The sequence below is a fragment of the Rhynchophorus ferrugineus genome, unplaced genomic scaffold (genome assembly GCF_030347505.1).
Source record: "Rhynchophorus ferrugineus isolate W39M unplaced genomic scaffold, kcgeb_rfMv2 rfM8, whole genome shotgun sequence".
Lineage (NCBI taxonomy): Eukaryota > Metazoa > Arthropoda > Insecta > Coleoptera > Curculionidae > Rhynchophorus > Rhynchophorus ferrugineus.
In genome coordinates this window covers 21003482-21015750 of record NW_027472587.1, presented here as the reverse complement: position 1 = coordinate 21015750, position 12269 = coordinate 21003482, and the positions used below count along the sequence as shown (strand labels likewise).

Genomic DNA, 12269 nt, shown 5'->3' with positions numbered 1-12269 from the left:
TTTTGCCTAAAACCTAACCCGTATTACCTTTTGGTCATGCTTTGTTAGCCTGATATATATTATATATCAGTTATTTATTTATTATCAGATCAGATATTGTATCTCTTTGTTTACTGATGATTAATATTATTCAAAAACAAACAAGTATGCTGTGATTCATGGGCAATCTATTGATAAGAACATTATTTATATTAGCTTTAAAACAAACAACATTTCTCTGCTTTGGAAGAAAACGGGTGCCAATTGTTAAGATAAAACTCTGAAAATAACTTGAGGTTCATGGGAAATTATGGGTTAATTTGTGAATCCAACGTATTTCTTCAAATATACGTATAATTTGCGAGAACTGGCAACGTCGCAAATTCAAATTATTGTGCGCACACTTGGATCTTCCAGAACAGGACCCTTGTTTGTTGTAATGTTTATATATTGATATATAACTATAGTTATGAATTATATTTGTTATTTGGATAATGTTTTATTTCTCTTTTTTTTTTCTTTTAAAATTAAATATTGTTCTCCATATTACATATTTTATAGGAGATCAAAATTGTACCAAAAAAGGTTAACTAGAGTTTCAAAGGAAATTATAGGTTAATTTGTTTATCCAAGGTAATTTATCTTACCTAAATTCTTCAAATATACGTATAATTTACGAGAGCTGACAACGTCGAGTGTCGGGAGTCTCAAGAACTAAACTCTTGCTGGAATGTATTCGGCGATGCGTAACCAAAACAGAGACATAAACAGACCTCATCTCATCCACCCGCCTACTCTAAAAATACATCCCATAAAATTCGCGTCTTATTAATAGGCCCGCGTGGAACTGGAACCGGGCGGCATCACTCAGTCCGGCGGACCGCGCTCGCCATGAACCTGGATGCGGACCTCATGTTCGAATGCCTGATCTACCTGAACATGTTCTATTTCCCCGTGTTCGCCATCTGCGAGACCATAATGACCATCGCCAAGTACCAGAGCATCATACCGACGCCCATGATAGGACGCGACGCCGCCGTCGTCTTCACCAGGATATCCTGCGAACTGACCAAGATCCTCCTCTATCGCAAGTTCAAGGAGGAAAATCGAAGTAAGTCGCACTTGTTAGCTTTTTATATGAATACGCGGCTTTTCGGATATAGCCGCAACCAAACATACGTACTAGGATTTTCGTTGTCAATGTCACTGGCGTACATCATCCCGATTTGTAAATAGTTTTCATATTGTAGTCTAAATAATTACAATTGTTCAGTACAGCGGCGTCTGTGTAGTAACATTACAGGGGGAATAACATAAATTTTCAAGTGTCAAGGATTTCCTGAAAAAAGTAGGAGTAATTGTATGACCCTTAAACAAATATGTGGTAAAGCTTGATAAAATTACTCATATTTCATGTATTATTTTTAACGTTGTATGACGGACTAGATTAATTATCAGCTTAGTTTGCTTAAATTTTATCATGTACGATTACAATATAATGTAGGATACGCGTAAAATATTGTTATCGCCAGCAGTATGTCTGTATAGTTTCATTTTTATGAGCGTATTTATTGAAAATAACTAGTTTTTATATTTTGTCCGACTTTTTTTAACTAATTAAAATTTTATTCAGTGGATATTATTATTAATACAATCTTTCTGATGGTTGACCTTTAATATCTGGCTGGATAATGATGAAGGACATTCTTGAGTAAAAGACGGTTTATCTGAGACATTAAAAGGTGAAATCTTCCTATTGTTAAATTTGGTATTTAAATAGATCAGAGTTTGTTGAGCTTTTGCTAGAACCCATCAAATAAACGACATAAATAACATGTGGTTCGTATTGCCAAAGGTCCCCAAAATTCTTTAAAACATTAGTGATGATCAGAAGTTCGAAAGCGGCAACGTTGTAATGCAAATGTAAAATTTGACGATGTGCATTGTCTGTTTTATTGGACGAACTATATTTATTTCGGAAGAAGCAATAAACACTGTGTGACATAATTTTTGTAACATAAATAAGGCTACGTGTTTTAAATGCTTTATTCAATTATTAAAAATACTCTGTATTGATATGATCCTGTATCATGTCACGTTCCTTAGTAATAGTGTGAATATTATTTACACTTAAAAGCTCTATTACTCTACAATGGCAGCCGATATCAATTGCAAATTTTGGATTACTGCTGATTTGTACTGAAAGAGGATTTAACAGCTCACAAGAGGAAGTTAATATTTAACCACTTAAACCTGAGCTATTTTGATTAATTTTCTATTTGTGTTTACGAAAGCAAAAAAGTATGCTCAGCCATATTCTTAGATGTAGCACAAGCCTTTGATAAGGTTTGGCATGAAGGCCTTTTTCATAAACTACATAAAATGTTACCAAAGCAACACACCGATCTACTAAAATCGTACATTACAGCCAGAATGTTTAGAGTTAAACAAGAAGAAGCTTACTCTACAATAAAAGAAGCTAAAGTAGGTGTACCACAAGTAAAGGTACTGGATAATAGTACGGTGGCTACATTTGTTGATGATACTGCGATTGTAGCTGTCGGAGACAGAGCAGGATACAGAGTCAAAAGAATCAAACCATCTGATCTTGTGTAGTGAGGTGCTTGTAATAAAAAATACAGTAGTGACATGTATAAACATTATTTCACCAGAGACTGAGATAGGGCCGATGCGGGTCCTCCTAGTTATATACCTAGATTTAAGTTATCATAAAGATAAATTGTAGGTTAGTCCGAAACGACTAGCAATAATGTAATTATTAAATTTAAAAAAAATCTATTTGTAGATATATATTACTATTTTTTTATAAAACTAATAATACAAATAAATAAATACGTTTTAAAATGATGCCTGACAATTTTTTTTCATCTTATGCAATAAAAAAATTTATCACACACTGTAATTTAAACTTTATTTTAGAGCATTTAAATTTGTAATGATAAAGTAGGCTATGAAAATGCGACTATTGATTCGCACTTGACATTGAAATTATGTTTTTTTCTTGTAGATTTGGTGACGGGCATCGCTGTACTCTTCACCTGCATCACAATCTCGGGGTTGGTGTACACGTTCTTCTACCAGAACCCAGTGCTGAAACTGGAGCACATCCTCAACTCGCTGACGGTGATGCTAGCCTTCACCGAAGTGGGATTCGGCGTATTGCAAGTGACGATACCGTGTTTCCGAAAAAATCCCTACTACTGAGGATCTTTCTCATTGGTTTAGACCGCTGGGTCAGTGGTAGATGGAGAGAAATCGAGAAAATAACAAAAACAATCCGGGTAGTTCAATACTTCTCCCCTGATTCTTAACTAAGTCGAAAAATCATATTTGCCTGATAACGAAAACGAAATACTTGTAATTTTATAAAAATTGAATGACGTGTAACATAGGCGACAATATACTAAACGATTAAAAACGTCCAGATAATCTTTGTTATTAGATAGCGAAACTAATAAAATCTTTTTTGTCCAGATTTGTTTTTGTTCCGACCACTGGAAACGATTAAAAGATTTAACCTTTATTATTAGATAGCCAAATTAATAAACACTTGTTGTTATTTGGTTCAAATTTTTCTTCTTTCCAGCTACTGGATTTGTAATCTCGGAAAATACACCAAAATTATTTCAAGACCATTTTTCTGATTTTTAAATTAACAGAAAATAAATAAAAATGTTATAACTTCTGCTAAATGTAATTTTATAATCGCAAAAAATACGTAAATACAAACTGTAGACTCATCAGCTAATTCATCTGAAAGGTTTTTTATCCAATTTTTCAGGATCTACAGTGTCCTGTGTTACATGAATTCAAATTTGCAGAGCTCTTAATATCAAATGAAGAATTTTACATAAGGTCTTAAATTTTTCGGTGGATAAATGGATAAGGAATACGTCTGGAAAATTAGAAAGAACCAAAACGCAGGGCTTGATTATTAATTTTATTTTTTTATTTTTTTTTTAGTTTTCCGATCTGAAAAAAGATCTATGTTTTTTACATTTTTAATGAATACGTTTTGAAAAAGATTTGATCTTAATATGAAATAATTTTTATGATTTAAAGTATATAAAATAATCCCTTAAAACTAAACACTACTTAACGTTATATAGCATACAGGTAATGGGTTCCGTGCTGAAGGAGGCAGGGATAAGAGGCGACCTGGGGTCCATGATGTCGAAACCGATAAACTTAAAGCTCCTGACGAGCTCGTCATGACCTTGACGATTCTTTCGAATTATCTGTCGAACAAAAGACGAACAACGGTTAACTATTTAAGATTCCAGATTAGTCAAGTGAACGAGATGTTCCTTATGATTGGCTCGAACTGCGCATGCGTGTTTCACGTTTGTATTAATTTGTTAATATATATATATATATATATATATATATATATATATATATATATATATATATATATATATATGGTATAAATGTATTAGAATTATACAAGAATTATAACTAAACTAGTTTCATTGGTGAGTATATATAAGTATACCTAATATTACTGGTATAAATGTAACTAAAATTAAAATATGAATAAAAATTTTAATATATTTTAGAGGTGATCAACTGTGATGATCAACCAGATTAACCAGAATAAGGTAACAGTCAAAACTCACATTATGATAGATAATGTAAAATGTAATTCGTTATCTAACACTGCTTGGGTATGTTAAATTTGTATTTTATATCAATATCATATCAGTGACTATGTAACAAAAGCAGTGCTAATTACAAGAGAAGAATCCATTGTTTATATCAATATTACTATCACTGAATATATAATAAATGTTTACTGATTCTGTTGCCGACAATATTGTACATGTTTGGAGTAAGAAAAGAGTTAGTTTTATTGCATGCACCGCTTTTTCAGTTAGTACTAAGGTTCAAAAGAAAGCTGTTAAAATTGAATGATATTCTACTCATAAGTTTGTGAGTTATTGTGCTAAGAATATCACTACTTTTATTATATTTAAAACAATTTCGTATTTTACAATTATAGTCTTTTTTGATGGGAAAAAATACAGTTCAAACGAAGCAATAGCTTGAAAAGTGTTATAAGGACTCTGCTCCATCAGAAACAACAATAAAGCGTTGGTTTGTCGACCTAAAATGTGGTCGTAGGGACACCAATGATACAGAACGTCCAAATGAAGTGGTAATCGAGAAGTGAAGTTGCGTGAGTTAGCTAACATCGTAACGACATCAAAAGAACGTGTTGGTTTTATATTGCATGAGCATTTGATTATGAGAAAGCTCTATTCAAGGTGGGTGCCGCATTTGCTTACTGTTGACCAAAAACAAGAACGTTTTGATGATTTTGAGCAGCGTTTGGCCATTTTTAAGCGTAAAACCGGAATTCTTGCGTCGTTATGTGACGATGGATGAAACATGGATCCATCATTTCACTCTGGAATCAAAAATATCATCATCTGAGGGTTGATGTCCCCTCAGATGATGATAATTTTGAGGCAATAGATAAATCATGCTACAAAAGTGGTATTGAAATGTAAGAGCGGCGACGGAATGATTGTATGGCTCTTGATGGAGATTACATTGATGAATAAAGCCAATTTCAAACAAAAAATAGCGTTTTCTTTGTTATGACCAGGACTTTTCAGGTCATATGTTAGAAGCTACTAAATGAAAAATGTGAAATGACAAGAGAAGACTCCAGATTCCACAATTGACATCATCTTTGTTTTGCTTTCTTCATTTTCATTAATGTCCTAATACATCAGTTATGAGCTATGAATGCTTAGCCTTTATTCGTTAGCCAATCATATGTTACTACACCTCGTTCATTTCTGTCTAGTCAAAGTCTAAACAAACACCTACCATCATTACATAGTTGCAATTCTGTTCTTCGGCGGCTTCCAACAGGGCCACAAACGCCTCCTTGCTGCCCTCCAACAGACGATCCGGCGGGCTGATGAACAGGATGTCACCCTTGAGCACGGCGTCCCAGGGCTGTTCGGCTATCTTCGAGCCCCCTACGGTCATGAACGTCAACCGTTTAGGGGCGGAAGACGGGTGGGGAGTGGCGACGGCCGGGCCGCCGTCCTCCCCGGGTGGTCCCCTGGCATGGTTCCCAGGGGCATCAGGAGCACCACAGAGGCCCCGCACCCCGAGTCATGGTGGACGAGGTGCTGGAAGCCGCGGACGCGATGGAGCTACTCTTCGAGCTGAAAACGAGAGACATAATTAGCACCGGTGACGGTGGAGTCGAGAAAAAAAAACACCGAACCGTTCTGGGATTTTCATATCCACGACTGACTGCATCGATAAATCGAACTAAAATAACCTGGTCTGACGCAAGGAAATAATTGAAAACCCAAACTGACGGCACGTGTTTATATCCACAGCCGATTCGGTGAGAAAAAACCATTCGGCCACCTCGTTATTGCCAAAAAAACGAAATATAAATACGGCAACTGTTTATCAAAACAAAATCAAGTCTACTTAAATCCCGTGACCCAAAAGATCAAAAACAAATGAAACAATAACGTGCAAAATCTCGGCGCTATTTGTTTTAGTCATTAGAACATCAAAGTTTCTAGCAAAACCAAATGCATCCTGGTCGGTACACTACAGTAGTTTTTTCTTCTTTGTTAGTTCTCTTCCTCATTTACAACAAAAAATACATATCACGTGACTTTATAACAGGTTATAAACAAATAAAGTTTACTTTAGCGAAATTTCATAATACGTTCACGCTTTCTCCGTATAACTCGGACAGCATGCCAACTGCGCAAGAATCCTATAAAAATAGGCGGAAAACATATAAAAATAGAGAACGTGTCCCTCAACCTCGCCACGGTCCCCCCCTCGTTCCTCACCCCACATGATGCATATCTTTTTCATTGACGACAATGTTATCTGTTTATTTCTATCAATTAAAAGCACTTAATTCTAATGGAAAAGTACCCGTTCGATGTGTAAACAAAACGATTGTAAATCGATATTATTTTTATCTTGAACGACGACCTAACAAGAATTTCATTGAAACGGAATACAGTAAGCCAGTTCATTATTGTTGACATACATTTGTTGACTTACTGTACTTGGATACAAAAAAAATAATCCATAAAACATATGTTAACGTTATTTTACCTATATGCTATGACGTATAGAACAAATTGGAAGAATTAACAGTTTAAGCAAGCGATTATTCACTGATGAATTGTAACGAATTAACTACAAAAATGGTGGCAAAATGTATGGTACTTACGATACGACCTGATTATACGACATCTGGGATGGTATATTTTTACTATTAATACAACTAGGCATCGTAATATTTAACATGATAGAAACTAAAAATGTTAAAAATCAAAAATGAAAGAAAACCAAGTAAATAAGTTTAGAATCTGTTATCACTGACACTAGTATCAGTCGCGAATATCAAAATTCAACTGCTGGTGCTGCGATCTCTGAAAATATATATAAAATTAATTCGATTAAGATCGTCCGAAATCGTTTGTACCACAGAATAAATATTTTTAGTATGGCAGTTTCTCATTATTGAAAATATTTGATCAAACTTTTTTTGTATTTTACGAATAAGTATATAAAATATTTGATATATTTTAAGTTCAATTTATTATATGTTTTTAAAAACTTTATCAAGTCGTTCACCGAGAAAAATATATATTGGGCCAAAAAATTATCGATATCTTTTAAATATTATTATTATTAACGATTATTATTAACACACCTTTAAAGCTATTCACCAACTTCATAGGTTAATTATAATGTTTAAGAAATATTTTATTTTTAAAAATATCGATATATCGGCCAAAAATATTGAAATATTTTCGACATTCCTAATTAACACTATAACCTTTAAAAAAACTAAATGAAGCTTTGTAATACATATAAATAAAAGTTTGTAAATATATTATTGTAAAGAGCAATGAATGAAAATGAGAAAACTGTTGAAGGTAGCGGATGTAACTTTATTTTTAAAAAGCGAACACTTAAAGGAAAAGCTGTTAGGAAACGGAGACAATCGAATTCAGACGATGGTAATAGGATTCGGTACAACACTGTATATTGTTATTTCAATTATTACTTGGGCCCTTTAGATAAAGCGGCCAGTAGCGAGGAAGAGCAGCAGACTGTTGTGCGTCCGACAAAGAGAAAAACTAAATCAAATCCTAACGTACAACTATCAAAACGGCTAGAAAAGAAACAAAAACAGGATGGAAATAACAGTGGTTCAGATAGTGATGAGGTGTTGGTTAGTTATAAATCGACGAAATCCGCTATGCCCTTGGGGCCTCAAGATCAGGGTGCAACAGCTACTTTAGTAGGTTAATAAAAATAAATGAATTGCAGAAAACAATAAGTTCTTTTAGGAAATTGAAACAGAAAAGGACAGGGATGCCCAAGCTATTTTTGAAAGAAGGCTGGAGGTAAACAAGGAACTGGAAGGCAAGGAGGATGATAAGGTCTATAGGGGTTTAAATAATTATGCCCAATACTATAAACCGAAAGACACAGCTGCAGGAAATGCAAGTTCAGGTAAGTTTATTTTTAGGGCTGGCTTGGTGTTCTGTAACAGTTGATTTTCAAAAGGGATGGTAAGGAAAGGTCCTATAAGGGCACCAGCCAACTTAAGGGCCACAGTTAGATGGGATTATCAACCAGATATATGTAAGGATTATAAAGAAACTGGATTTTGTGGTTTCGGAGATAGCTGTAAGTTTCTGCATGACCGGAGTGATTACAAACATGGTTGGCAACTGGAGAGGGAATGGGAGGAAGGCAGGTTTGTTTAAAATCAAATGAGCACCTATATGTGTATATTTTAATACTCCTTTGATGGTAATAGATATGGAGCCGACAGTGATGAGGATAAAAAGTATGAGATTGATTCAGATGAAGAAGAGCTGCCTTTCAAATGCGTTATATGCAGGCAGAGCTTTGTCGATCCTGTTGTGACAAAGTAAGTTGTTTCTTCTATATTTTCAAGTGTATTAGCATACTATTCTTTACGTGTTCCAGATGTAAACACTATTTTTGTGAAAAATGCGCTTTAAGCCGGTACAAGAAAACCATGAGGTGTTTTGTATGCAACGAGCAGGTAACCACCCTGAATCCTGCCAGAAATTTGATAGCCAAGCTGAAACAGGTAGAACAAGAAGAGAAAGATGATGCTAAAAAAGATTCCAGTTCAGACTCAGATTGATGATGACATACAAGATTTGTTTTATTTCGATTTTATGTAAAGATTAAAGTGCTATTGACTATTGAATGGTTTTATTCATTAAGGGCATTCGCCATTTTATAACAATTGATTGAATGATTATTTCAAAATAACAATTGTGAGCAAATTGTTTTGTATAGTTGTTCATAAAATTTGCAAGACTACAAGATTTTGAAATATTTTGATGGGGAAAAGGTAAATATAGATTAATTTGTCAGAATTTAGTTTAGGTATATTTTCAATATATTAAGGCGCATTCGTCTTTTTGTCTTGAAGACATTCGCCAACAATATTGTGAATTTTTATTAAGAGATGTTTATTTTTTGGCGTATTTCAACGACTGACTGTTGAAATATCTTGCTGAGCAACGATTCTATATGAAAAATTATAATGATGGATAAAAAAACGTATAATTATGCATAGTTAATGATCGGACTCGAAGAAAACGGTACATTGTCATTGATGTGCGTACCGAGCGGGCCTTCTGCCAGCACTATTGACCATTTTCTAGTTGTTGGTTCACTTTCACCGCAACGGCTCGCCGAAGACACGAGAGCTTCCCCACCATGTCCCTGCCGTTTGTTACGCCACTGGCTAAAGTTCAACGAACGGCCGAACGAGGTCGTTGCCTCCTTGACAACTCACTGGTACGTTCTTCGTTTGTTGGTTTCGCGGCCTTCTGCGGTTTTCGGGGGAGTTCCACTCACCTAGGGTGTCTATCATTCCATAAAAGAACATAACTGTCCTAGAGAATAACATTATACATTTTACAGTTCAAATCTATGTTTTATGCAGTTGTTTTTTTTTTCGATATATCATTACCCTGTCAAAATATGTAAATTTTGTGACAAAAAATATCATAACCTAAAAAAATGCGTCACCAACGTCTGCCTGTATTGACAGATAATTTCTAACATTCTCAATTTGCTATTTAAATGTGATATATACTGTTTAGTTTTCTTCTAAGGTGAATAAAACCATTAAAAACATTCCGTTAATTTAAAAAGAGGTTAGAAACAAACGTTCAACGTCAAAAATTGTCATATGACAAGAACAGAGAAGTACAGTTGTCATAGTTACAAAATCTAGGCGATGCTTCTTCTTTAGTGATGAAAATGCTCTCGAACAAATGTCAAATGTGACAGTCGAAAAAAACCATTGATAGCAGAGTGAAGAAATGACAACGAGAGTTTAAAATAACTTAAAAAAAGAAAATATCAGAAATATATTTTTTTGTTATAACTTAAAATAATTTTGAATAATTATAATGTATCTTCTATAATATGAATAGCGTCTTAGCAAATTTAAATAATTTGAGAAAATCATAAATATTACCATGTAGTCTTTCCAATAAAACTGACAATGCACGTCATCAACACCGTCGAACGTATTGCCAAATTCACTTTATAAAAACGTAAATCCATTTTGAATTTGGAGCATTTTTCTTTTGCATTTTACTAATTAGCATTACTCTAGTTAAAAAGAGATAAAATGAAGTCCGATGCGACCGAACATGTAACCAAATTATAAAATGCGATTTATGTTGGTACTGGTCGACACCGTTGTCATATGACAATGTAAATATAATAAAAGAACTCTAACCTATAAACTATTGTGGTTGTTTAATTGACTGTAGTTTGAATCCTGTTTAAAGAAAACTTAAATTTGGTGCGGCAACGTTGTATTATACATTTTGGTGACATGCATTGGCCGTTTTAGTGAACGAACTATATCACATTTAATATATAGTCTATTCAAAGTAATTTTGTACATACATCATCTAAATTTGTGACGTCAAAACGTCGCAATGTTGCCGCATCAACTCTGAGTTTTACTTGAGTTTGGCTCTGACATAAAACAATATTCTAATCGAAATAAAATAACTGAACAAAAATGTTATCACATATAATTTATTTTGAAATTATAGTACATCTAAAAACTAGAGTTAATTATACAGTCACAACAGTTTATAGGTTAGAGTTATAACCTATTATCACTATTGCTTTCATCAAGAATATTGCACACGTCTGACAACCGGACGACTTTGGCAGGCTCATTTGTTTACCCTTTCGAACTAATAAGAAAGCATTGTGTCTTTGTTTAACTAGAATAAAATGCAAAGGATAATATTGTCTGATTCTAAAACGAATATACAAATTGCGACCGGCAATACATAAAACATCTTGACGACGCATATAGAAGGAAACTTTGACTAGACTATACAATGAAACCGAGATGTGTCAAACTTGTCATCTGTCAAAGTTATCATTTACTCATTACATAACATTAACATATTTGCTAGTAAATATTATGTATCGAATTGGTCTTATATATTAACAATAAACGAAATCTTAACCTAAAAAAATACTGTCAAAGCCGTCTGTCACATTGACAAACAAACGATTCCCCTGCTTTGTTACGAAATTATTTACGTATTAAACGAACACGTGCGATGTACTACCGTATGGATGGATGATGTTACAATATTTTTCGATGATTTTTATGCACATAATTTTCAGAATGTGTGCTGACCTGCACCCTGATCTTGCCTTGAACCTGATTTCGTATTTGGTCGCCGACGACTGTTGTTTTTCGGACGTTTCGTCGCGATTTGAATTTGAAATTTCGCCTTAATTTGACTTGCATAGCGTTTGTCTTTTTTTTAAACGACTGCTTCGATTTCAAAGGTCCGCGTATAATTTAACAATGCGAGAGAACTATATGGACGTTGAATTTCAGTTTTAATAGTGGTAGCTATAGAAATAATTTATGATTAAATGTCACTCTTAATATATTTGAGTGACGATAGTAACATTTATTAAATTTCATACAAAATGTGCTTAACATCAAACTCTATATATATATATATATATATATATATATATATCGAATCTTTCTAAACCTAACCCTAAAATGATACACGTCAAAGTTTCATGGCAATCTTGCGTTTTGTTTAAATGCTAACAACAATGTTTTGACAAAGAAAGGGTATAAATATAATAATAATACCTAAAATATAAATCTTTTGCCCGTGTGTGTGCAGTTGGACTTCTCCCAG

At 33.8% G+C, this 12269-nt stretch overlaps 3 protein-coding genes across 3 annotated transcripts; 2 read left to right on the top strand and 1 right to left on the bottom strand.

The window, feature by feature from the left end:
• The first annotated feature begins 809 nt into the window (after positions 1-809).
• LOC143201758 (uncharacterized) lies at positions 810-3471 on the top strand. Its single transcript, XM_076413009.1, has 2 exons — positions 810-1090; positions 3008-3471. The coding sequence occupies exons 1-2, from the start codon at positions 871-873 to the stop codon at positions 3202-3204; spliced, it is 417 nt and encodes a 138-aa protein (XP_076269124.1). The 5' UTR covers positions 810-870; the 3' UTR covers positions 3205-3471.
• A 456-nt stretch (positions 3472-3927) lies between these two features.
• Oda (Ornithine decarboxylase antizyme) lies at positions 3928-6003 on the bottom strand. Its single transcript, XM_076413014.1, has 2 exons — positions 5839-6003; positions 3928-4238 (listed from the first exon to the last, which is right to left on the bottom strand). The coding sequence occupies exons 1-2, from the start codon at positions 6001-6003 to the stop codon at positions 4092-4094; spliced, it is 312 nt and encodes a 103-aa protein (XP_076269129.1). The 3' UTR covers positions 3928-4091.
• A 1834-nt stretch (positions 6004-7837) lies between these two features.
• Positions 7838-9254, top strand: mdlc (RING finger protein mdlc). The gene is made up of 6 exons (XM_076412970.1): positions 7838-8027; positions 8088-8311; positions 8361-8526; positions 8581-8773; positions 8837-8950; positions 9010-9254. The coding sequence occupies exons 1-6, from the start codon at positions 7916-7918 to the stop codon at positions 9191-9193; spliced, it is 993 nt and encodes a 330-aa protein (XP_076269085.1). The 5' UTR covers positions 7838-7915; the 3' UTR covers positions 9194-9254.
• Positions 9255-12269: the final 3015 nt, after the last annotated feature.

Bases quoted from the DNA above. Each gene is read 5' to 3' on its own strand.
- LOC143201758 (XM_076413009.1), top strand. From the start codon at position 871: ATGAACCTGGATGCGGACCTCATGTTCGAATGCCTGATCTACCTGAAC. The intron at 1,091-3,007 runs GTAAGTCGCACT...TTTTTCTTGTAG, and splicing joins GTTCAAGGAGGAAAATCGAA to ATTTGGTGACGGGCATCGCT.
- Oda (XM_076413014.1), bottom strand. From the start codon at position 6,003: ATGACCGTAGGGGGCTCGAAGATAGCCGAACAGCCCTGGGACGCCGTG. The intron at 4,239-5,838 runs GTAGGTGTTTGT...TTTGTTCGACAG, and splicing joins ATTGCAACTATGTAATGATG to ATAATTCGAAAGAATCGTCA.
- mdlc (XM_076412970.1), top strand. From the start codon at position 7,916: ATGAATGAAAATGAGAAAACTGTTGAAGGTAGCGGATGTAACTTTATT. The intron at 8,774-8,836 runs GTTTGTTTAAAA...TGATGGTAATAG, and splicing joins AGGGAATGGGAGGAAGGCAG to ATATGGAGCCGACAGTGATG. The intron at 8,951-9,009 runs GTAAGTTGTTTC...TACGTGTTCCAG, and splicing joins GTCGATCCTGTTGTGACAAA to ATGTAAACACTATTTTTGTG.